The sequence below is a fragment of the Watersipora subatra genome, chromosome 4 (assembly GCF_963576615.1).
Source record: "Watersipora subatra chromosome 4, tzWatSuba1.1, whole genome shotgun sequence".
Lineage (NCBI taxonomy): Eukaryota > Metazoa > Bryozoa > Gymnolaemata > Cheilostomatida > Watersiporidae > Watersipora > Watersipora subatra.
Window position 1 is genome coordinate 7,540,438 of NC_088711.1, and position 27,231 is coordinate 7,567,668.

The following is a 27,231-nucleotide window of genomic DNA, read 5'->3' on the forward strand; positions in this document are numbered from 1 at the left end:
GAGATCATCAAGGCTCATGAGATCGCCAAACACACAATCATAGACAAGCAGAATCAGGGGAGAACCATGTTCCTAAAAGATGCACCTTACGCCCCAAGCTTTCCTCATAGCTTATTCTCAGTACGTGCAGCCACTGCATGCGGTGCCAAAATCTCATTCTCACTGGAAAGAAACATCCTAGTTGCAAGAAACACAGAGTTCCTATTATAAGCAAAAATAAATTGTTTATACCTACATACAACCAACAGTGAGAAGCAGAGTTCTGCTTAGCGAAGTCACGTGATGAATGGTGTAACACTTTGGGACATGCCAACTGTGAAGACATAATCAAACTACAGGAGGTGACCGATGAAATGAGAATTGCTTGCCTAAAAACAAAGATAACCAAGCAACCACACAAACGAGATGAACAGCAGATCCTTGCTACAAAGCCTCTCCAAAGAGTACATTCAGATCTCTGTGAAACGATATCTCCGACATCTAAGGAAGGCCACATATGTGCTATCAACTTCATTGATGAATTCTCAAGCACGATGCACACATACCCACTTCGTCTTAAAGATGCTGCCACAACAGCCTTGAAACAGTTCATCACAGATGTTGCAACAGTGAGAAAAATCTAAGAGCTCTATTCAGACGGCAGAGGAGAATACATTGGTGCATCTTTCACTACCGCATTGAGAAAACGTGGAATCAAACACGCTACCACAGCCCCGTACTCATCTTACCAGAATAGTAAAGTTGAAAGATCTTGACGAACACTCATGGAAAGCTCAAGAGTGATAATTAAAGACACAAACCTCCCTAAAAACTTGTGTCCCTACGCACTTCGTCATGCCCAATATATCCGCAACAGAAGTTATCAGAAACGAACCGGGTCAAATGCGTTTCAACTGATGACAGGTTTCAAACCAGACATGAGGAAACTATCTATTTGGCTCACTATGCACCTACTACTCAAAAGGTAAAAAAAAATGTTACGGGACCGAGGCCAACCTGGCACCTACTTACGTATACACACAAGAAGTCAGAGTTGCATAGTGTTGACAGAGAAAAAACATTCATAACTTCAAAAAAATTTCAGATTCATAAAACTGGAGCCTCGAAAAAGGATGACGATTCAATTGAAGAACCAACAAGTATCAGCAGAAATTACACACCAAGTGATGTCGTACCACAATAGCCTGCTGAAGAACAAACAAATCTCAGCAGAAATGGCACACCTGCCTCTAGGGTTTCCATTTTTTCTGGGAAAAACTGTTTTTCCTAGGGCAGCGGGAAAAACTGGTAAAAACCGGGAACAACTGGTAAAAACCGGAAACAACTGGTAAAAACCGGGAACAACTGGGAAATATTATAACTTCGGAATGTTTTATCCAAATATTTTACTAAACAATAAAATTTAATAAAAATGGAAAATTGGTCTAAACAATTAGTGTGTGACTCCATATTTATATCAGTCAATAGCAATGGAATTAAAATAGTGTTTGAAAGTGGGAAAAATTAGAAAAAATCAACACCCGAGATGCGGGCCAATGTTAAGTAACAATTATCCTTTTATAGTCCAATAATAGATTTGTTTTGACGTGTATTGTTTAGCCCTTTTTCCTTAGTGCAGCCCAAGCTACGCAACAGGCTTGGACTAGAGAAAGCGTCCAAACTGGGAGCTTGATACCAAAACCTAAAAACAATTTCTTTATGGTATGTTTTGGTCGAACGCGAGGATTAACATTTCTTAGACAATCAACACTCTAATCCGTTTGTTCAGTTCACCGGTCTCAACTACTTGGCATTATCTTCATGTGTTTTCGTTTTTAATTATTTTTTAATTATTGTATTATGCTTACTGTCATGTTTTACACATCAACTTTTGCTTTTCATTCAATATTACTATTTAATATATGTAAATAAACGAATATTATCTTGGGGTCTGGTCTTTTAATTCAATATTTAGTAAATAAACCAAAGGTTATGTGCTTTCTTAGCTTGTGTACTGTTGAAGAGCCATAAAGAAGCTCTATGGCAGCTAATGGTATAAGATTGTTGTTATTCTTTGTTTAAGCATTAGTCAACTTGTCAAAAGAGAGGTTTTTTAGTTTTTCCCGCTTTTTCCCATTTTTGGACAAAAATGAGTTTTTACCGGGGTAGTAAAAACTGGTATAAACCGGCGGTAATAACCGCCATGGGAAATACTACGCCAACCCCGCCAACAGGTGTTGTCATGACACAAAAACCTGCTGACAGAAAAACAAACGGCAGAAATGACACACCAAAAAAGTGATGTCACACCACAAAAACCTGCTACAAAACAAACTAACAAAAGCAGAAGTGACCCACCAAGGGTCACTTCTTTACCATAGGGGGATACCATACCACAAAAACCTGCTGAAAACCTTTCAAATACCAACACGCGTCTCAACATACGAAGAAAGGGACCGAAATATTTATCTGACTATGTTCACACAACAATCAATGTTGACTATGCGTACAAAGCGATATAAATGTGCCCCTCACCTATAAAGAAGCCATGACATCTGATAAAAGAGACAAATAGCAAGAAGCAATGGACATTGAAGTAAACACTCCGAAAGAAAACAAAACCTGAGAAGTCAAATTCTTACCTACAAACAGAAATGAAACCAAAGAACGTTGGGTTTATGCCTTGGAAGCAAGGAGAAGTCCCTAGACAAGTGAAATATAATGCCAGATATGTGGCCCAATCTCAGACCCAGAGAATAGATTATGAAAAAACCTTTCCACCTACCACAAGACTCGCATTATTCCAGTCCTTACTGCAAAAGGCTACTAATGAAAGTCTGAAACTCCATCAAATGTATGTTAAAGGAGCATACAGTTGAAGAAGTTTAAAACTTTGCCATAAAAGTGCTCCTATAAGACAAAAAGATTTATGTTCGGCAACCACAAGGCTATAAGGAGAAAACACAAAATGGCACAAAACTCGACTGTCATCTGAAAAAATCTATCTACAGCTTGAAACAAAGCGGCCGTAACTGGTATCGAACTTCGACAGAATTCCTGACATCAAATGAATTCACCCCAAACTCAAGTGACCCATGTATCTATACAAAAGCTGATCACGGAAACCACATTCTGATCCTGCTTTGGGTCGATTACATCACAGCAAGCAACAAACCAACAATGATCAACTATGCAAAAAAAACTTCTGAACAAGAGATTTCACATGGATGACCAAGGGAAACTCAAATAGTTCCTCATCATTGACTTTTCATTTGATATGAAGAGACATTACCACATGAGCAAAGTTAGGAGCAAAACCGAGATCTTGCGCAAGTTCAAGAGGGAAAACTGCAAACCAGCAGCAACACCAGCTGAAAAAGGAATTCAGCTACTATTTAACAACAACACAGAAACTGTCGTCACAGAGTATCATCCCTATAGAGAAGTCATAAGTGGTCTTTTTTAACTCATGACAGCCACTCAACCAGATATCTGTTGGACAGTTTCCAAGTTATCCCAATATCTGAACAACCCAGGAAAACCTCAACTCGAGGCACTGAAACGCTCGTCTCGATACATCCAAGTAACCAAACACTACAAGCCACGGAAGTCTAACCAGCTGTTGTGACTCAGACTGGGCCGGAGACGAAGATCCCCGAAGATCGACCACTAGATATGTGTTCACACTCGGTAGTGCTCCTATTAGTTGGAGAACCAGGAAACAACTGACTGTCACACTATCATCATGTGAGGCTGAATACATTTCTTTCGCTGAAGCTGTGAAGGAAATGATCTATATACGTGAATTCTGCATATCACTAGGACGTACTATTGATCAACCACTAAAAACATTCATTTACAGTGACAATCAAGGTGCTATAGCACTTACAACAAACCGTTCAGGTGAGATAAAGTGACAAAGCATATAAATGTTCGATTTCATTTCATGATGCTGCTGAATATCATTACATACCAAGTAGCGATAACTTAGCAATGACATCCTGACGAAGCCATTGCGAGTGGTACAACACCAGCTCTTAACACAAAACATCTGCATTAACAGTGCGGAGGCGTGGAGACAAACAATGCATTATGCTTCAGTGAACACTAACTGACTAATTTTGTGTTATGATCTGATTGGTCAATTATCTTTTATATTCCGTTTCATGTTTTTGTTCTAAAAATAAAATCAAGAACCGTGACGAATATATCCGATGGGCTCTTTACAAATAGAAAATATTAGTCATTCACCAGCAATTCCACACTCTGCTGCCAGTCAGTTACCTATCATTGATTCATGGCGACCTAGTACCTATAAGCCACTAATTATCACAAATTAATAATCGAAATAATAAATCAAAATTAATAAATCAAAATAAGCCGCGGTCTGCGATAATATTTCATGTTGCTCTATTTAATTTTGTTTCAATCCATTTTATGTCTGAATTAACCATCAAATGAGGTTGAAACTGAAAACACTAACATCATGGTTCATCCTGCTTATGTTTTTATAACAGCTGGTTTATATTAGGATATCAATCCGGCTTTCAGGGCCTTGTGCAGGCCTACATCTCATAGACAGCAGCTTCTATATAGTTTGAGGCAGACACCCATATTTATTACCACATCTGATTTTAAAAATAGATTGCAATTAGATGCGAGAATGATTGTCTGTTCTTTGACTACAATAATATTTAGCTAACGATTTGTTTCATTATTAAAATTAAAAGTTGATTAAGTCTCTATTTATCTTTCAACTTCCAATTGGGAATCGCCGTGTTCAACAAATGGTATTCATTAATCTGCAAAGAGTTCATCAAATACGTAACTGTTAGCTTGTCTGTTTTATTACTGGTAACAATACTTCAACAAGCGTGTGAATAGAGAATGGATAAAATATCTAGGATCCAGTATATTTTGTTTGCAGTTGGAAAACCTGGCAAAAATGAGCCATAGAAGAATACCTTTTACTTTTTCATGCAAGAGCCCATGTCTTAGCTAAAGAGAAAAGGAAGAGTTTTCCCAAATGGCATGGCTGATGTGATGCCAATTGCTCATCCAAGATAAGATTTAAGGTACACGTATGTAGTTGTTGTCTCTGTGAGCTGTTAAACTACTCAGTTTGTATGCAGCTGTATTTGGTATGAATCTGCATTCATCTTTTTACGGTACTGTCTAGACGCTGTCAGAGAAAGATAGAGAGCGATATAAAACCATGGCGAAGGAGATGAAGAAAAGAATGAGAGGCCAGCCAGGAGATGCCATATGACAGGACGTGTTGGCAACATTATAGCAGTAAGCAAATTCTGCATTGTATGGTTCCTTGAGTAATAATATTTAGGTCCCTAATATTATTATGTGTTTTATCACAAGCAGGTAAGTTGAAGGAAGCTTGCGTAGCAGCTCATCACTCTCATGCAAGGGAGAGAGCAACGGATCTTGCTGAATGCGAATCTTGGCAAACTTGTAGAGGGGACTTTGTGCGAAGTGTCTAGCTCGGCCGTGTCTATTTTGGTCTACATGGGGTACTCTAGGCGCAACCGGCAGTGACTCGCTCCTGCTGTGAGTCAAGCGGCGATCAGAAAAACGTCCGTGTGTAGAAGTGCTGGTGTCCCGATCTCTGATGCTTACAGGGTGCAGCTTGTCAGCTAGAAATTCGACCTCATCGACACAGTCATAAAACTGGGTCATCTCATTTGAGTCTGTTGATTGGCTACTATCCAGTCTCAGCATGAAGAATGATTCTGTCTCTTCATCGTCCTCATCGCGGGCATCCATCAGAGGTGAGGTAGTTCTGGAAAATTCCCAAAGAAAACCCACATACATTTGCTTGCCAGGTTTGACAGATCATCTGAACTTTACAGAGGCAGTTTATCTTAAGTGATCCGCCGTTTTTTAAATTACCGTATATCCCTGCATATAAGCCGATTCTAGAATGCAACAAATTTTCTACAACATTTAGGGTCCGGCTTATGCGCGTGCAACTCTGAAGGCAAAAAAATTGACATTACGCCATAGATCTATTAACTATACAATATATAGCATAGTTAATAGCTCTATGCATTATGCTAACTTGATTTTAACAACTATGACGCAATACTAAAGTCTTTGCACAGAGAAGTCATTTTTATTTAACATATAACAACAGTTCTCATTCTAACTAAAAAACTTCATATCGTGAGAAAAGCGTTTTGTGCAGTTGAAATAAATTAATAGGAAAAATAAAACAACTGTATTGGTGTTTAAATGTAAATGCGAAATAATTAATGCAATAATCAGTATGCAAGTGGCCGAGCACACCATGCAAATATTTTCAAAAGTGTTAATTTTTGTTTCTGCATGTATTATAAGGATGATTTGTTTGTCACTCGTTTATCTATATATATATATATATTTCTCAGTTGGTGTGTATGTACAATGTATGTGTATATTTTAATATTTTGAATAATTTTTGATAATTTGAATATTTGATCTCAGTCCTTCCCGTTCAACAGTCGACTGCCTTACTAACTGAGCCACATAGCTTGATCGATTCGCTAGGCAATATATGTCGCTGTATGGAAGCAAATAGGCTAGCGCTTTCGGGCATGACGTAAAGTCATAGCGTAGCTCCATAGAAGCCGTAGCTCATATTAACAAGCTTACTGAAATTTTCTATTGGCACTGTGCCAGGGTAATAGCAAGTGGCAGGCAACTAATGTTTATAAGCCGATTTTTTCTCGGGCAACGCCGAGTAGTACAGCTAGTCTACATATATTTGTCATATTATATACACTACACCAGTATGCGCACGCTAATTATTTTAGCACTGCATCCACGCATTACGACTTCCCCTTTTCAGAAATATTTTGGGATTCAAGTATTTGCAACACGATGCTTCTTCGTCTTTTTTTCATTAAGGTTAAGTTGTTCCGCCCCACGATATCAACAATAATTTATCTCGAACTTAGAATTTGGCGATTTGTGTATTGATTATATACGCTATTAAAAATATTCGTCACTTCCAGTATATCCGTTATTCAGTACATCCGGTATTCGTCATAATAAAATCGATTCGCAAACGGAGAAATGGTAAAACTTTTGCTAAAATAGTTTGAAGTTTACTAAAATAGATACTGAAACTTTCAAGTATGTGTTTAGTAAACTAAATTCACTCAAGTTAGATTCAGCATTTGTTACAATTCTGTCTCAGAGGTAAGAACTCCATGTAGTACATTGTAATATTATATTATCTTATTAAAATGTACTAAAGTCAATGTAGGTACCTATAGTTACTAAGGTTAACATAGTTTTTGGTACTATTTTTAATGATGATTTTTACCAGTAGGTATTTGCATTAGATAATTACTATGGGTTTTAATACCGCTCTATGTGCGTTTATAACCTATGATATTTTGACATGCCAACACTGAAACGAACTGAAATCATAATTATATACCAAATAATTTGATTGTAATTATAGCGAAATAAACTATATTTATCCATTACTCTCTAATGAGTTCACATTCAAACACCTTTACATTTTTATTTATCTGTCTAATTTATTTCAACGAAACACTTCTTTCAAATTATGAAATTCTAAACTTAGTTGTTTGAAAACCTTACAATTGTTTTATTTATTTTACAATTTAGTTGTCCTGCACAAAACCATTTCCTCATGATATAAAGTTGGAAAATTAGTTGTGTGACAAAGTTTAAAAACCTTTACAGTTGCATTTATTTAATCTCCTATTTTATTTCAACTACACAAAACACTTTTCTCATTATATGTAGTTTTGAAAATTAAAATGTCAAATGTTATTATATCTTGAATACAAATCAATTTTCTGTCCAAAGACTTTTTCATTACCCGGGCAACGCCGGGTAGCACAGCTAATGAATATATAGTTGTAGCATTTGATAGATTAATTTCATATCATTGTATAAATGAATAGACTTACATGAACTGATGCAAGGAAGGTGAAGAAGAAGATAAGCCATTCCGCTTACGTTCCATTTACTTATATACTTCCCATACTGCTTTATACTACTAATCTACTAGCTTTACCCGCTAGCTTTATCCAGCTTTATTCACTCCCTGTAATTACCAAGACCACTTGTACTGCTTTCAGCTCAGACACCAATATAGCCAATTTGCTTGCCAGGTTTGACATTTGTCTTTAGCTTTATGGAGGCAGTATATCTTAAGTGATCTCAAGTTATTAAAATTACCGTATATCCCCGCATATAAGCCGATTATAACATGCAAAAATTTTTACAAAATTTAGAGGCTTATACGCGCGCAACTCTGATTGAAAGCAAACAAAACAACATTATGCCATAGACCTATTAACTATACAATATATAGTATAGTTAATAGCTCTATGCATTATACTAACATAATTTTAACAACTACGACTCGGACCTTTATCAACTCAACTTTATCAATAAACTACGTGTAGCTGAGTGCTGGCGTTGCCCAGGCAATGCATGAGTCTGCACAGATAAGTTATTTTTATTTAACATGTAACAACACTTACCATTCTAACTAAAAAACTTCATATCATGAGAAAAGGGTTTTGTGCAGTTCAAATAAATTAAGAGAAAAAATAAAACAACCGTAATGGTGTTTAAATGTACGTGAAATGCAAAATAATTAGCAAGTAATGGCTAACTAAAGTCTGTTTTGCAATGATTACAATGAAAAAAGATCTGGTATACATTTATATGATTCTAACTCGTTTCAGTGTTGGCATTGTAAAGCAAAAATGTCGTATAGAGTAGTATGGAAACCCATAGTAATTATCTAATGCAAACACTATTGGTAAAAATCATAGATATAGTAAACCCTAGATATGCGAATAATCAAAACAAGTGAGGCCTATAATTAGCATGACGCAACGTCATGGCGATGTGCAAAGCGAATCAGCTGATCTATTAACTCCTATTGACTTAGCACTAAAAACTGCTCAATTTTTCCATAGTTTGTGCATCTGAGACTGCATATTTTATTGAAAATATGTAAAACTTATATACAGTAATACTTCAACTTACGAGTGCCCTAATGTACAAGAAACTTGAGGTACGAGCCAGCTTTTAAGCAAGTTTTAGCACTAACATACGAGCCATGTTTGAGATACGAGCACATGAGTCAGTTGCCAAGTATGTCGGAGGTGTTTTTTGAGAACAGTATTAATCTGTATTTTTCAACTGCTCAGATTATACTTTTGTACCATGTTTTTGGGCGCGATTTTCAGTGCTGAATGATGTGAATTAGAAGTACCGTGTGTAGACCGAAAGTTTGCCAGTAAAAGGATAGATAATGCAAAGAAAAAGCGAATGATAACAATTGATATTAAACATAAAATTATTGAAAAATGTACAAAATATGTATGCGTGATTGAGCTAGCTCAGCAATATGACAGAAATACATCCACAATTATCAAACAGAAGGATTATATTCAGGGCATTTAGTTTACAAAAGGACTAACCATAGTTTCTAAACGACGCAGCGATCTTCACGACCGCTGATGGAGAGACTGCTCAGGCGTTAGATGAAAGACAAACAATTGGCCGGTGACTGCGTAACTGAAACGATGCTACGTAAAAAGGCCGGTGCTATCTATCAAGACTATAAAAAATAGACATTCGGACAAGTTGGCTAGTGGTCGTGCATTAACCCTTGGTGACGACACCTGTGTTCGTCCTGATTGCAACATGTTGAAAGGGCGACAAAGGCAAACGTCCTTAGATAGGTTTCTCTTAAAACGGCCGGCTAATCGTGAGAGCGAAACAAAAAAAAATTAGCTAACCAACGAGAAACTTCAAACTATGAACGCCGAAGAAATTTTAATTACGTTAAGTTAAAGACTAAAGTTTGCTTTTAGGTTTGCTTTTAAGTTTGTCTTTTAAGACTTGGATAAAATCCAAATTTTTCAAAGTCAACTGTTGTAATGAAGGATAACTTATCTCTCCCTCTCTGGCAAATGCTAGCATTAGCTGCTATTGTATGTATTTAATTTTACATTTTAATTGGTCACATTTCCTTGCATTATTTTTTATTTGTTGCTTTTTGAAAGCGTGTGGTAAGTTAGGACAATAACCAACATGTTCTTTCTGTTACAATATATTGTTTTGAGTGTTTTATTTGCATTTTTAGAGTATGGAAACCAATCAATATATATTTAATTGTTCTATATATAAATAAATTGCACCAACATGCGAGTAAATTGACATACGAGCTCAGTCTCTGAACACATTAAGCTCGTAAGTCAAAGTATGACTGTAATGACTTTGGATGAGAAAGGCAAGAATCTCACACACATGGTAATGAATAATACCAATGATTTAGAAGCTTCTATATCAATGATAATACAAAGAGTGACCAAATAGAAATTAAACTAATAACAAACTAGTGAATCAAATGAGATTTAGAAGCAGTTACGCTGGGCCACTGTATTAAACACCCATTAGACATGACTGAAAGTAACTAGACGAGATAGTTTTTGTCTAAGGTTGGTTGAACTAGATTCAGGCTTTGAAGCGGCATAGTGTATTCTGATTTTAGTATAGCGATTTACTATAGTTTTGAATAGACTGTTGGCATGCACTGCACACGTGAAACCTTGATTGAGGTTATGTAATAAGACATATATGTTATTGTCTGTGATGTTACTTGTTTAAAAGCTCTCTGTGTGTTACCATAGCTCTCCATGTGTGAACGTAGGCACTTTTCTGCAGCAATACATATTTGGCCTATCAATCTGGTCACCAATCCTCCTCTGTTTTTAACTGAGATTAGGGTTATGTCATCACTATTTCTACTTCCCACTACTTCTACATCAGTCAAGAACTTGATACACTCATCACATTTGAGTTAGAAAATAATCCTCATCACCGAACTCCTCATCTTCACCTTCTTCAGCTTTTGTCTCGTTTTTCTTTTCTTTCTAGCCAGAGAATGTAGCAGGAGTTGGCCAGTTCTTTCAGCCCTGCTCACATCCAGATCAATACAGTTAACATTGGGACTTGGTGTGATATCTGCTTTTATAAACAGTGCTCGAAGTGCAGATCTAAAGCACTGCACATCCGGGTTATTGTTATAGCCATCCTTAAATCGTTTTGTGAAAAACAGAATCTCAATGTGATCCTGGTTGATCTTAAAGGTTAGGAAGTAGTTGATGTAAGGGTAGTTGCTGAAAAGATATTGAGCAATGCCATGTACAGATTTGGCTGCTGACTCAAAACCAATGACGAAATGATGATGATTTTCCTATTATTTTCCACTAGCAGCTTTCAGCTTGGTGTCTTTAATCGGCATAGATAGCTTGTGATATTGTTCAGAACTTGTTTTGAGTTGAAGTTCTGTCTTGTTATGGGCAATTTAGGATATACCTGGGGTGTTGTGGTCTCTTCTGATGACATTTCACTAAGAATTTGGTCTTATTGTTACGTTTATGACTTAAAAACTAGCATGCCAAGCATGCTTCCACTACTAAACTTATTGCTCAATTGAAGGCTTTGATGCTGTGATGCACATCACTACGACGTAACGTCGTGAAAACAACAGCCAATTATAGGCCTCACTTTTGCTCCATTGTAATGATGGCTATTCGCCAATCTAGGGTTTACTATATCTATGGTAAAAATCATCAAAATTTTATTATGGTTCTGCATATATTAAAAATTAGTTACAAAATAATATGTTAACCTTAGTAACCATAGTTACCGACAAGAACTTTGGTGTATTTAATGGTTGCGATCTACAATAAAATGTAAATAAATGTCCACAGGAACAGATTCATATACAGCAAGAGGTTTATTGAGGGTTGTCTTTCATACTGTAAGACAACTCCAAATATGTAGTTTACTGAAATTTTTTGCCTTGATCACACTATGCATACACAATTACACATATGCAGTCATATATGTCAATAATGTTGGGGAGAACAATGGAAATCTGCAATACGTTTTACAGCTAGTCTACAATGCATCAGTCTCAAACCACTCAAATCGGAGTTGCCCTATTTGTGTACAGCGAACTGATAATGAAATTGACATTGCTAGGCAAACTGAAGTTCTTCAAACTGGCAGTATTGAAAAATTTTGCATCTTTTAAAAAATTATACAAAAGATTTTGCTATCGCCAGCATTAATTGAATGGAGACTTCTACATGCTTAAAACGCTAATCATGGCTCACCAGTTCTTCGTCTATAGCCTGTGTTTTGACGTGGTATATACAAACATTAATGAGGTTGTGTCGATAAAATTTATATGTATAACAGCACAGACAGTATGATGTCAAGGCAGATACAGCATTAGCACTATACAATAATAAAACATAACGCCAACATGATAGCCTTTTTATGTGATACAATAAGGAAAACGAATGCATGAAAATATATATACATGTATTATACTGAAAAATATTTTAGAAAATGCTTCATGTGGTATAGTAGAACATGAAGAACATAACATGACATAACAATAACACAATGTTAGTTCAACACAACACTTGCGGATAGACAACATTTTCTGTTTTTCTTTCGGGTGTATGAACAAACACTTTTTGGCTTGTGCCTACTTTTGAGCAGGCGACGTACAGCTGGTCATGGCTAAAGCGGGGTGACAGTAAGTCGATACCATCTGCTCTCTTTTCACCATTGCCTATCGCAATCCTCGGAGTACTCGTGCAAGTTTTGTAGTAGTGAGTTACAGTAGGCCTACTCGTAGCTGGAAAAAAATTAGTAACTCAGCTGCTGAAGGAAATGAACATGTCCCACTATCATGAACAGTAGCAAATTCAACGTTATTAAGTAGTTGAGGTGTAGCAATTCATATACAATACACTACAACATTTAATGAGAAGTACTTACCTTTTTGAAGTAGAAATTCAGTAGATAAAACGCAGTAGCAGTACCCGTGCAAGTTCTGTAGTAGCTGTAGTTCTGTAGTACTCGTAGCTGGAAAAAAGTAAAAGTAACTTGGCTGCGGAAGGAAATGAACATGTTTACTATCACAAACAGTGGCAAATCCAATGTTTTGAACCCTTTCACTGAGGTAGACTCATTTATGCGTTTCCTATAGTCGACCGCATAGACCCATTTTTGCGACTTTACCAGCAATCGCTAGTAGCTGAATTTTATTATTCGTTGATAACATAACCAACAGACTTTAGGACTTTTATGGTAGTGACAGTGTTGTCCTAAAATTTATCTATAAAATTAGTCTAGAGTTTAATATTTTAATCTTTGTTTGGGAATTTCCAACCTAAAAACGAAAAAATTTTGTGTAAGTTCATTAAACGCGTCCGAATTAAAAAACAAATAACTACTTATGTTGATGGCATTATAGCCGATTCAGATTTTTGTGATTACACAGATAATTAAAATAGCAATAGCAGCACTGACTCTGATGGTAGTGAAAGTATTGGTTTTGTGAGAATAAGGAACGTTGTAGAGGATCGTTTTAGCTTCGTAGCTTCACATCGCTTTTTCAACGCACAAAGTATAAATACAATGAATTTTTTGCATAGCAGTGTTTGTTAACATGTTGGCAAAATGAAATATATAACCAAAACAAACGTTCTAGATGGAGTTTGAAATGGAAAAAATGTTGTATACATATCATGAAGCAATATCGGCAAAATGGCTGGCAGTAGGCCGATAGCTAAATTTGTACATGGACATAAGTGAAAGGGTTATGTATTGGAAATGTGGCAATTCATAGACAATACAACATTGAATAAGAAGTACTAACCTTTTCGATGTAGAAATTTAGTAGGTGAAAACAGCGTTTTTTCTAGTGGCCGCAAGAAACAAACGTTCATGTGACCTTCCCGGTACACGTTGGCAGTAAATATTAATTGCATGTAAATTACTACTTATTAATTTATTTTATTTAATGAGTGGTACATTTGTATAGCTGTATAGGCACCTTTGTATAGGCCGCAGAACTCAGGACGGTGCTTTTTAACACGGCAGAAACTTTGCTGTTTAAACGGAACAGTGCCGTTGGGCACTGTAAAAAGGCGTACGAACAGGAGATCACGTGATTTTTGTGTAAAAACGATTAATAGGTTATGTATAGAGGCGCACTAACCGGAGATTCCTGTTAATGGGCCCTAGCGGTGAAAGAAAAAACCACAGAACAGCCGCACCCTTATATAAGCCGCATGGCTCACAAACCATCAGAGAAAAGTAGCGGCTAATAGTCCGAAAAGTACGGTACTCTATAAGGTGGATACGCACGCACACACACACAGACAATGATTGCCATTTATATCGTAGATGATTAATTTTACAATAAGTTGATGCGGAGCGAGCAACTTCGACACTCATTTACAAATTTTTGCAAATTTGTTCTAAACAGTAGTCTATAATTCTACAAAGTAAAACTAATAACAAATATTTTATACATCTACAATAAAGTAAATCAACAAAACATTTTTACTATAAAAAGAGCCGCGTCTACCTGTTCGTCATCTATCTGTATCCAGGGGTCAAGATTAAAGGTTAGGATAAAACATAACCTTCGGGATACTCTTAACTCATAATAATCATATTGGTAAACCGACGCTGCACTGCTGCACCTGTAACAATTGATCGTCGTTAAGTATTCCCACGAGCGGAGCGAAGTTTGAGAGTTTTTATGATAAATGCATGTGCACACAACTTACGAAAATTATTCATCAATGACATCGCAAACCCTTGCATCGAAATCTCATCAACAAATTTAACTATTTTTTTGTAGAGTCGTTAAAGTATAATAACGATACAAAACACATATAAACCTATTTAAATACGTTACCAAGTCTTTGAAAGGTTACCGCAATATCTTAAAACTAACTCATCTAATCGGATTCTACATAAATAGACAGATTAATTCGGCCAAAAATCTTTATTAAAACTGGCCAAGCCTTACTTTTATCAAAATTAAGACCGGCAAACGAAACGCCGAGCGACAGAGATTAGAACCATTAAGTTGTGCGCATTTCACGAAAAAATAACTTGCACATTTCATCAGTCTATAGCATTGTCGAATTGCCGAAGGTTTCTGTAATTAACGTAGAAGTACAGAAATCGTTTCTTTTTTGCCGATTTCAAATTAACTGACGTTTTGGAAACTTTTGAGTACTTTGGTATTCTAACTGATGTCCAAAGAAGTAAAAGTAAAGGAAATGACAATAATATTTTTTTCTAACGATTCTTATGAGATTATTACAATATTTAATTATAAATTTGGATGACTATTGAAATGTTATAGTCACACTAACAACATCGATGATGGGCAGTATGGTACTGTTATTATTTTTTCTAAATAGTTTCGTTAAATAGATTTTTTTTAAATCTATATAAATATCACAACTTCTTGATATTGTTAGCTATGACGTTTTGAAATGTAAACAAAATTGTGCATTGGTTTTCTATTATTACTGTATTACTATATTAATAATATTGGTTATTCTAATAATATCAGTGCATTTTACTTGCAATATTGGCCAATATTGCATTTCTCCTATTGCAGGGGGAGAGATATAAACATATAATCTTTTCCTTTCATTATTGCTGTTTGTTGTATATAATAACACCCACACCCAGTATATTACAGCTACCATTGCAGTTATCCTATTGCACTGCAGTGCCATTTGACTGCTAATATTGCATTTCTCAACCATCAGTACCCTTTCTTTTTTCCAATATCACTTTGGTCGTGGGCTGTATGACAGTGGAATTTCTAGCTATTAATAATTGCGCAACAACTTATGCTGTGTTTAGTCAACACATCCGACGAGCTATCAAGACGGACTAAAATATCATGGAAGTAATCCCACGACCACACGAGCGGAGCGGAAGTGTGGGAGTTTTTTATGATAAATGCATGTGCACACAACTTACGAAAATTATTCATCAACAATGAGACGAACCCTCGTCAAGAAATTTCATCAAAAAATTTAAGCATCGGAATTTAAAGTCGTTAAAGTATAAAAACGATACAAAACACATTTAAACCCATTTAAATATGTTACCAAGTCTTTGTAAACCTATGATAATATCTTAAAACTTACCCATCTGATCGGATTATACACAAATAGACAGATTAATTTCAACGAAAATCGCCACAAAAAGCTTGAAAAGCTCGGTTTAATAAAAGTTAAGACCGGAAATTGAACCGCCGAGCGACAGATAATAGAACGATGAAGTCTTACGCATTTTACGAAAAAATAACGTGAGCTTTTTACCGGTCTATAGCATTGTCGAATTGCCGAAGGTTTGGCAATTAATATAGGAGTACAGAAATCGTTTCATTTTTGCCGATTTCAATTTTTTCATTTTCATTTGCCGACACATTTGAATACTTTCCCATTCTAACTGATGTCCAACGCAGTATAAGTAAAGCAAATGACGATGATATTTTTTAACGTTTCTTATGAGATTATTACAATAATTAATTATAAGCTTGGATGACTACAGAACAATGATTACGTAGTACAGACTTTCTAAAAATCTAACGCAGTGTAAGTAAAGGCATGACGATGATATTTTTTCTAACGGTTCTAACTGATGTCCAATGCAGTATAAGTAAAGCAAATGACGGTGATATTTTTTAACGTTTCTTATGAGATTATTAAAATAATTAATTATAAGTTTAGATGACTACAGAACAATGACTTCGTAGTACAGACTTTCTAAAAATCTAACGCAGTGTAAGTAAAGGCATGACGATGATATTTTTTCTAACGGTTCTAATGAGACTATTGCAATAATTAATTATAAGTTTGGATGACTACAGGACAATGACTACATAGTACAGATTTTCTAAAAATCTATATAAATATCACAACTTCGTGATATTGTTAGCTATGCCGTTTTGAAATGTAAACAAAATTGTGCATTGGTTTTTTATTATTACTATATAAATAATATTGGTTATTCTAATAATATCAGTGCATTTTACTTCTAATATTGGCCAATATTGCATTTCTTTTTTTTTGCAGGAGAAGAGATATAAACATATAATCTTTTCCTTTCATTATTGCTATTTGTTGTATATAATAACACCCAGCACATTACAGCTACTATTGCAGTTATCCTATTTGACTGCTAATATTGCATTTCTCAACCATCAGTACCCTTTCTTTTTTCCAATATCACTTTGGTCGTGGGCTGTATGACAGTGGAATTTCTAGTATATATATACTTGTAACACTATACGGACGTCACTTTTTCTCTCAAAAGTATGGCGAGATATATTACTATTGCAATCAACATTAAGAAGTTGCCCCACTTGACACTTTACATTATATGGAATTTTTTCAGATAGCACAAAGCAAAACCTTTGCATATATTTTTTACATTATATGCAATTTACGTTATAGGAGATACACGTTATAGGAGCATCTACTGTATTTGTATTTACAAATGCCAGTTGTTTCCACGTATTCAGTAACTTTCCCCCTCAGTCTTAATGTTTTGTGACCTGCTCCAATTACATCTGCCATATTTAGATGCATGAGCAACTTAGTATTAGTTCCTGGAGTTAAAATTGCACTCGTTGATTAATAAAACCAGGATGATTCGAATGCAATTCTAAACAATTAACTAGTCTAATGGCATCAATTTTATGTAGAAAACTTTACATATATGTGGAAATTATTCTACTACACTTGTAAAAGCTTGTTTGCTAGGTCTTCCATCAACATTTTCACTGTAGCATTCGTTTGCTTTACAACATTGAAAGTGAATGACCTCCAGTAAAACTTCATCACCATGATTAGTTTTTAGAGAATCATTCAACACAATATTTCCAATGATGTCTGATCAATTATTCCATTCACAAAATAATTTCGCCCGGCAATTTAATAAAAGTATTTACCGTAAATGGTTATTTCCATCTTTGCGGAATAAAAACAAACATCGGTGCTGCCATTTTTAACCTTTTCCGGTGTCGTAACAGTATCATTAAAAGTAAAATCTAGTCTTTTATGTAGATGTCGTAAACATACTATGAGAAAAATGAACTCCTCAAAAATATAACAAGTTAAATTGTCATGTTGCGGTTGGTTCGGTTGGTGCATGTCACATTAAATTGCAATGCAAAATGGCTATTTCTGCACCCATTGTTACTACGAAAGCCTCAGACGTTACGTATCACTATCAACGTAAAAGTTGTGATTGCCATTCCAGGGGTTTTAAGTTCAATGTCCATTGTTACTACAAAAGCCTCAGTACCTAGAACATATACCAACTTGGCAGTTACAGCTGTGAGTATCTCCTTTTGTAGGTTGCTGGTTTAAAAGCCTTACCATTGCCAATGGCCTGCGCCTTGACTCAGTTTCAAACTGGTCACAAATACTGTTTGTGAACAGCAAAATGTCATTTTGCTGTTCGTGCAGTGGATGGATTAGGACGAACAGGACCTTTTGGTGCACCCCGATCTACCAAGCTAAACTGAGCATTTTCCGCCTAATTTTTTTATGCTGTGTAAAATAATTTTTAGACTTCAAAATTTGTATTCGATTGTACAATGTTAAGCATTTCTACGATTATAATCATGTACAGAAAAACCTTACCTATTTCCTTAGCTGTTGTATTATATCCTTTATTTTATGTAAATATAGTCTGTACAGCAAAATACGGCAAAGTACAGCAAATTTTAATCTACTGGTGAAATAAAAGTCGTTACTCCTTCATAGGTGTGTTGATTATTCTGCTTGCAAGATATTGTCATGGCGAGGTCATTTTCTGAGAAAGATACCTCTTCCCCTTCCTAGAACAATATTCAATTTAACATCAATGCTATTTTTTTCTGCAAAGTGTAGTTAGTACTACATACATACAGTAGTTAATACTAGTATAGTTAATAGGTTTATGGTTGGAACTGCAAGATTTTTTGCTCGAAGGTTCATTCAGAAGTGGGTGGGTACACCAATTGAGCAATTGCTGATTTACTCGTATAACAATACTACACATAGTACATACTTAGATGTAGGACAGATGCATTCAAATCGGTAGAAAACATTGCGCCTCCACGACCACCTGCGATGGCAATCAAGTACTGGTATGGCAAATTTGTGATGTATACACTAAATGCTTTTTAAGCAAACCCAAACAGCAGTTACAGGTGACTGCTACAGATACATTATCAAAAAGATACATTTCTCTGTTTTCATAACACTTAATAAAAAGAGGAGACAACCTGTTGTAATGTAGTTTTGTTATACTTATGCAAACTCTTGATTTAACTGATGTAATACTAATTTAATGAACAGATGTTCTAAAAAGCACCGCTCACCACTGGAACTGGAATTCGGAGCAAATTGTAGTTCTTGTTCGACACGTGTTTTTTGCTCAAAACCAGGTGGTGGTAAGCCAGTGAATGATGATTGCGGGTTAGGATAGCGCACTCCAAAGCCTGGAGGTGGGCCAGTGTCACGCCGTCTGACCATATCTTCTGGAAAGTAGGCACCTTCTCTGGGAGGCGAATGTTTAGGGGTTGGTAATGGTGTAGCGTGAGGAGTGGCTCTTGGTGTTGATGCAGGTGTTTTTCTTCTACGCCACGAAGCTCCTGAACGAGAGTTTGGCACCCAAGTCGCTTCCCTATTTACTGCGAGGTTGATATTCTTGGATGATGATGATGCTGTACACACAAAAGCTACATATCAACTACAGCTATAGAGGGTGCAAATTAAGAAACATTCATTATTATAACAAGTAAAAGGATGTCTGAAAAATGTTTGAGTAGTTTGGACAGTTAGTGTAGATGCGCAACACCACTCTTCACCCACAATCAGTCTATTCAATTGGCACATTCTCACCTCTCGGTCAGTCTTAATCACACAACATCTTGTCACATAGACTTCAGATATAAATTATTTTTTGATGTAAAAGCATTTTTACAAACAACTTAATAATATCTTCCCAGTAAATACGAGTTCAGGTGACCATACCATCTTCATGAATGGATCTTATAAAAATGATGCAAGGTTGCAATAATTCAACTAGAAGGAAGATTCTTTGACGCAACCTGTGATTTTACACCTGTTAACGAGGTTGGTATATCATAATAAACACAATTTTCTGGTTTATGTGTATCAAAACTAATTTACTATCCTATGCAAACTTTGGTCACTTCATTCACGATGTTAACTTGTTACATCGGCTGTTTCGCGTCTAACTGTAGTGGTACGCTCCGTTATTTTTGGTTTGTACCACCACTGATTAGAAGTCTCACTAAAATTCCATTGGATTACCTGATTTGTAAGATGAACCAATTTGCAATGAAGAGAGAATACTGTTGACTGTCGATGAGGTAGAATTGAGTGGAAGCGATTGTACACATACGATAAAATACCCTACTGAGTGTAATTTAAAATAGTGATGGAAGTTGTGGTGCCCATTAACCTTTTACCATATGAAGATGTGCCTCCAATACCTCTAAGACAATAGCAAATTCTGTTCCTAAATAATGAACATTCATGTTTTATAAACTATATTTCCATGAACTGAAAAGCCGAATGATGATTGCTTACTGAAATCAACTAACATATATAGAACCCAAAATCTGATCGAGTTAATATTCAAGTAGGTATGCTCACTTGGTAAGTCTACTGCCACGTGATGTGGAGGAGACGAGGAATAATTAGTAGAAGGAACGTTAGGTCTTGAACCTACAAGTGACAGACGCAAGTCAAGCTGATGAGGAATTTGTTCATGAAAAGGATTTATCACAAAAAATTACCAGTCACTGGCTTGCATATGCTTTTGGAATCAAATAAATAAATAATTTAAGGTCAGGCAACTTCAACATAAAAACCTATGCAACATGTCATATGAACTGGTTTTAATTGTTTTCAAATTTATCATTACAAATAAAATAAGTGCTTCAACACTCATTAATTTTCTCACCAGATCATGTAACTATTGTTACGGTATATATTTTTAAAAAGTATTTCAATTTATTTGCACATTGTGTAGACTGTAGAGCATGTGATAAGAGGGAACAAGAATTATTTCATTATTTCCATCATACGCATAATATTAGAAAGATTGCTATCTGAAGATCTAAAAACCAATAGAACACTGATCACGAGTGGAGGATGGGTTATTTGGGGGATGGGCTAGTTGGGCTATGGAATAGTTGGGGTATGGAGGTGTGTTACAGTTTGTCAAACTACGATTAAATATAGCTGCACCACACAGCAGTTGTTTCCCTTGTTCCACCAACATAGGTGAAAATAAAAAGAAGACAAATCCTTAATATCGTACTAGTTATCTGTAATCACTACAACGAATTAAGCCTCAGATTACTAATGCTTTAGTTGCTTCGTCTCCAGATTATCAACTTTTTTTCTAACTATCTAACTTCTCTTATTCTAGTTGCTAAAAATCATCTGATGATCTTTCGTTGTTATGAGAACACAACTGACAACCAGAATTACGTGAGCTGATACACCTGTTTGCTTTGAACTAATTATTAATCTGAAGCATTTTAAGAAATTGTTCCGATATAAACTGCTAGTGATATTTATTATTTTTTAACAGAATGTGCTTTAACCAAATTACCATGCTGCAGTAAGTGCCAGCGTTTTACACCAACACGTAAGACAATGTCTTTCTAAATCACTAGTACGATTGATTTAAAGAAACTAACATTAAAAGTATAGCTCACAATTATAGATTATGCCTACTAACCACCAACTTTTAATTAGATTTGTACAGCTTAAAGAACCAGGAGGAACATACCGAAGGCTGCGACCAAACTGCGAAGTGCTCTACACAAGAAGAGCTCAACAGATATAAGCGACAATGCTATACAACAGAGAAGCACAGATAAATTGAAGTTCACGATAAAGGCTTACCAAAATTAGACTACGGAGCCGGATGTCGCGCACCGTGTTGTTGGAATCTCATATCACTGGACTTATTTTTATTTTTAGCATAGTCTAAATTTGCAGCGCCAGCAGGACGGAAGATTGGGGCAGGCTGCGCTACTCTAGCCAGCACCGACTCTGTTTTTGGAAGGTTGGCTGGAGTCTTGAAGGTCTACAATATTTCAACTTTCATTCGTAGAAGTGCCAAACTGAACATGCATTCACATTGCAGCATCTAACAGTGAACACTGACAATTGGATAACCAGATGTGAAATGAAGAAAGCTGAACGATTAAATTTAATCTGGAACATAATAAAAACTTAAATGCAGTTTTGTATACAGTAGATAAAATATAATCACTTTAATTAACTGTGATTCTATTACAGTTGAAAGTAACATAGCAGTGCCATAAGTCCGCCTAAAAGACCTACTGGATTTGGTTGAATGGTGGGTTTTGGGGGAACCCAACTTTGTTCATCCTCATGTGCTACGACAAACTGGGGGTCTTTAACTGTTGGAAGATGGGTACGAGGTTTCACCTCATAGTCGTATAGTTTCTTTAGAGCATCGGCAATTGCATAACTACAAAAAGCCTGAATACTATTCAATAGCAAAAATACTGTATTGAAATACATAAGAATGAGTCAGAGTACAACATACACTTATTTTTAATAATACGTATACAATGCATATGTAAATAGTGGGAACAAATGACCAGAGCAGTTTCCGGTTATAAAACCATTACTTACCAGAACTTACGCACCCAAAGTAGGGAACAGTGCTTGCATTCCAAATCTTCATGGTAATTGCACTTGAGTCCTTGATGGTAATCGTGTGTGGTGCTTGTCAGCACATCATTGGCCGCAGATTTGGTTGGCCCGCCTTTACCAGAGTGATTAACCAAGCCAACCAGAAGGCTCTCAAGCTCATAAACCTACGTAACGAATGAGACTGATAACACCGCAGAGACACTAGGTGAGAGCAGAGTATATCAAAGCTCTCAGCTAATGCAGGTTTCGTAATGACACTGAAAGCTTTGTAATGAATAATGTCGTATTATTTAACAATATATAAAATTCAAGTCTTTATACAAGTCTAAAATACAGGGTTGGCGTTGTATTTTTTAAAGGGCTCGTCAGAATTTTGGGACGATAAATTTAGTACTTTTACGAGTGAAACAAATGTCACCTATATATTGCTCATTTTCCGGTGGAACGATATTAAACCTTTTAGATGCAATAAATCTGCTAACATAACTCCAACTTGTCAAAGATCTCTTAATAAGTATGCATTAAGAAGCTGAGAAATATCTCTACTAGTTGACTACTGCTTGCAATTAACCTGCGATGATATTATAGCCTATGTACTGCTTTGCAATTTGTTAGAGCTTTCAATTTTTATTTCATTCTGAATTTGAAAATATGTTTTTATTTTATATTTATATTTAACAATGTGACATAAAAGCTCATTGCACTCATTGGTATGTTTGCTACAGTTTGCAACTAGAACTGTATTTTTATGTGCAATAGAAGAGGAGTTATGAGCGTCGATCCATTGTGAATCGTTTTAAGATAGCCGCAAGGATGCTATTAAATAATATGCTACAAATCTGCAAACTTATAAGTTACATAATGATTATCAATCAAATGCTACAAATATATATAGTCATGAACAAGTGACATAAACGAATTGTACTTATATTACACGCAGAAACAAAAGTTAACAATTTTAAAACAAAAATATTTGCATCGTTTGCTCGGATAGCTGCGTTCTGATTGTTGCTTTTGATGGAACGAACATCCTCTGGTTGTCCAATACTTTCCACAATGTCTTCTGACCTCAAAGTTTTTCCGCACTGCTGAACTAGTCAATATTAGCGTCCAAACAATTTTTTGGTAGAGCAATACTTTTACGTGATGCATTTAGCACAAATGCAATGCATAAGTTTTCCTCATTAAGCCTTTAGCCTAAAACTAGTCGTTCATCTACCATCATAAATGTAAACCATTTTTATATACAAGAAAACAAGCAAACAAGGAACTACTATTAACCTGACACAGTTGTTTTAACAGAAAAAAAAAACGAAAAGCTTTGGAGTTGGATAATGAGAGAATTAATTGTTATTGAGGTAAATGATTCATTATTAATATGATTTTGGGGACACTTTTCTATTGATCAATTGATATTATGTGTTCGTAAAGATCAGAGATTGTCAAAGTGGTGGTCAAATGAAGGTGGCGTTTAATTAGATAGTGGCGCTCTGTTTTTCAACTCTTCCCTCACATGTGTGGCAGTCAAATAGAGGTGAAGTTCAATTAGAGGTTTTACGGTACATGTGTTTTGGCTTGATAGTTTCTCATTGAGTGCAACATTACTGGTGATGAGGTGCATCATAGTAATAGACAACTACAGAAAAGCAAATCTTTAAATAAATCAATTGCAATGAAAAGCACGATCTTAAAATCACATGGAAACACTTCAAATGCATGAAAAAAACAGACTATTACTGCACCGGTTAATTCAAATGCCAGCAATGTTTACCTTAATATTGGCAGCCCTTCGGCCGAGCTGTGAATTTTGCTTAATAAAATCTAGAGTAAAGTGCACTTTCTTCCATTCTTCTCTCAAAGCAAATACAGGAGGATAATAAGACAGTTCTCCAGAGTGGTTGAGGAAGTTCTCGAGAGAGTTCTGAACTGAGAGGTAACTACTGTTTGCATCTGGATGGCCTTCCACCGGTATCTTGTGTGTATCTTCACCTGTGTCAATATGAACCATGAGCTGACAATTACAGGAGAAACTTGACAAAGTGTAGCGTAATATAAACCAATGCTGTGACGGCTTCACCCAATGAGTAACTTCTGGCCAAAGCATCAGAGTAAATGCATCTAGCATTTCACAATGCTTACTTGAGCTGAATCTAGTTTTTTTGTCATCGAGATTTACGCAAATAAATTATGATCATGAGGTTTATAATACCAATTGTATGCTTCATAGTATTCATTTTTAAAACAGCTTTTATTCAACACGGTGTTATTCTGCTTTCAAGCAATACAGTGTCTATTTTAAGGAGAACTGCTTTCTTTCCGCATGGTTCAGGTTTTATTTTAAACTAACTGACGACTAGCTAGCCAATCAGAATAAAACGGCGGGCGTAAATATCAAGCGCGTCTAACGTATGCGAAGACACTGGAGCTCAACAATAACATCAGCAGTGCCAACACCTTCAAATTCACCAGCAATATCTCTTTACATATATTTATTCAGCCTTTACTGGACTAAATGTTATTAATTTGACATTGCTGAAATCCAGCTCTATCATGCCTGTTATGAGATTTAGAATGTCAACACAACTTATTAGACAAATCAAGGTAGACAAAGTCAAAAGCAGTTAGGAGCTTAAATGAAATGACAAAAAGTTGCTCTTTATTAAAATGGTACAATTCTCACAGCTTCTTTATTTGAGTCAGTATGCTCATCATAGCATAAATCTGTCTATTATGATATACATGTATATATATACTATGGTATATACTCATTATAATACATAATATTAATATTATACATTTAAGCGGAAAACTTAATTTCCTGATTACCACGCAAGTATCCTGAAGAAAACCGACAAACAAGGAAATAAAAATTCTTTTAACAATTGCCACGGTTGCGTTATATTTAAACTTCACAAGCTTGAAAGATAGAAAAGTATAAATGTCAATATTATATAGTATATAATATAAACACAGTTATATAATATTAATATATTATATTTTTTTATCTAGATTTTTCCAATGAGCCTGTCAAGGTAGAGATTGTCTACCAAACTGCTGCTAACAGAGACACATTAAAGGAGACTGATTCAAACCCTATATGAGTGTCAAATATAAACAAGCTTGTACATGTACACATACCATAATGGAGGTTATAGTTCTATCGAGAAACATCAACAATGCTTCCGAGTGGTGAGATAGAAACACTGCAAGAGACTGGTCAACCGAATATATGATCACTCACTTTGACTCATGCACTCGTATCTCATGCCAGTCTGTATTTCCCCAGGCTTAAGGAACTGATGGTAGGCTTTTTTGATGCCATCTTTGAGTGAGAACTCGATAACAGCGATCTCCACAGGCATGTACCGACCATCGCTTGTTTTGCACAAGCTTTGAACATCAATGAAGTGGAATAACTCTTCCGTTATATCTGTAACCAAAAACCACAAAGGCTATTTGAAGGAGGGAGCAGAACAGGTTCTTTGACACCAAGTATCAGTTTTTGGGTCTGCAACTGCAATGTTTAGAAACGAGCTTTTTATTTAGAAAATGGGTTTTCTATATTAAACAAATTAGAGTAAAGGCTTTCAACTTAGCTACGCTTACTAAAACCTGCTAACCAGTTTATCATGAGGGAAAAACATGATTACTATGACTAGCTATGATAACACAGAAAAACAAGACATACAGAGAGCAATAAAGGCTTTACTAAACAGTGATTGATGCCAAATCATAAACAATAACTCATAGTTATAGCTACAACAGTGGAGGTGGCAAAATAATAACCTCTAGGAGGAGTCAAACAGGGCACTTCAATGTAGTTGGTGTATTCATTGTAGGGCTGTAAAAAAGATACATGAAATAATTCTTAAATATTCTCCTTTATACATTGGCCCTGCTTTTTACTAAAGGTTCAAGGGTGCTACGATACTGTAAGCATGTTGATTGATAGAACGAGAAAGGTTAAAATAGTCAATTCTATGAATTACATGATTGATGCAACAACGGATGCTTACAAAAGTTATCTTCTTTTTAAAGTTGCTTGTAGCCATCTGACTAGCATGCATGTGGTTTAAAAACAAACATTTGTTAGCATTGTTTAGTAATATTCACTCCAAGATGTCATGACTAGTATCGCCTGTCTAACCAATTATTATTCCTACATGCTGGTAAAGATACGGAAGATCATAAAGTCAATTAGCCAAAACATTAGCGCCTGCAGGTAGCGAGTCATTCTACCAACGAAGTTTTCCCAGTTATTATTCAGCCCAGAGTTCGATTCTGTCTCAACCACTATTTTTTTGCACAGATTTGCATGATGCACACAAATTTAGCAAATTTTTTTGCGGTAAACAACTGGAAGGTAAAAGTTAAAGATTATTAAAAACAATATGAAGACATTCAGAGTACAACATTGTACTGACACCTCTGTAGGAATTGATAATCATCACTTCTCACTACTAGCTTTAGTGGTTGAAACATACTTTGATTTAAGACAGCACCACTTTGCCAACTTAAGAAACCTAGATTTACATAAAGTGAACATCAGACATAATGCTAAAAAAACATATTATTTAGATGACAGTGAACTGTTATGTGGCTGTGACATAATTTGTCTATAGCCGATTTA

At 35.7% G+C, this 27,231-nt stretch overlaps 1 protein-coding gene across 1 annotated transcript; it reads right to left on the bottom strand.

The window, feature by feature from the left end:
* Positions 1-4,704: 4,704 nt before the first annotated feature.
* LOC137393872 (protein maelstrom-like) lies at positions 4,705-26,668 on the bottom strand. Its single transcript, XM_068080583.1, has 13 exons — positions 26,618-26,668; positions 26,388-26,442; positions 25,843-26,031; positions 24,373-24,590; positions 22,581-22,765; positions 22,263-22,413; positions 21,830-22,002; positions 21,703-21,719; positions 20,556-20,627; positions 19,253-19,597; positions 18,940-18,996; positions 18,644-18,727; positions 4,705-5,773 (listed from the first exon to the last, which is right to left on the bottom strand). Exons 1-12 carry the CDS (start codon positions 26,666-26,668, stop codon positions 18,696-18,698), a joined length of 1,545 nt encoding a protein of 514 aa, XP_067936684.1. The 3' UTR covers positions 4,705-5,773; positions 18,644-18,695.
* Positions 26,669-27,231: the final 563 nt, after the last annotated feature.

Bases quoted from the DNA above. Each gene is read 5' to 3' on its own strand.
- LOC137393872 (XM_068080583.1), bottom strand. From the start codon at position 26,668: ATGCATGCTAGTCAGATGGCTACAAGCAACTTTAAAAAGAAGATAACT. The intron at 26,032-26,387 runs GTTATTATTTTG...TTTTGGTTACAG, and splicing joins CTGTTTGACTCCTCCTAGAG to ATATAACGGAAGAGTTATTC. The intron at 18,728-18,939 runs GTATGTACTATG...ATATTGTTCTAG, and splicing joins TGCATCTGTCCTACATCTAA to GAAGGGGAAGAGGTATCTTT.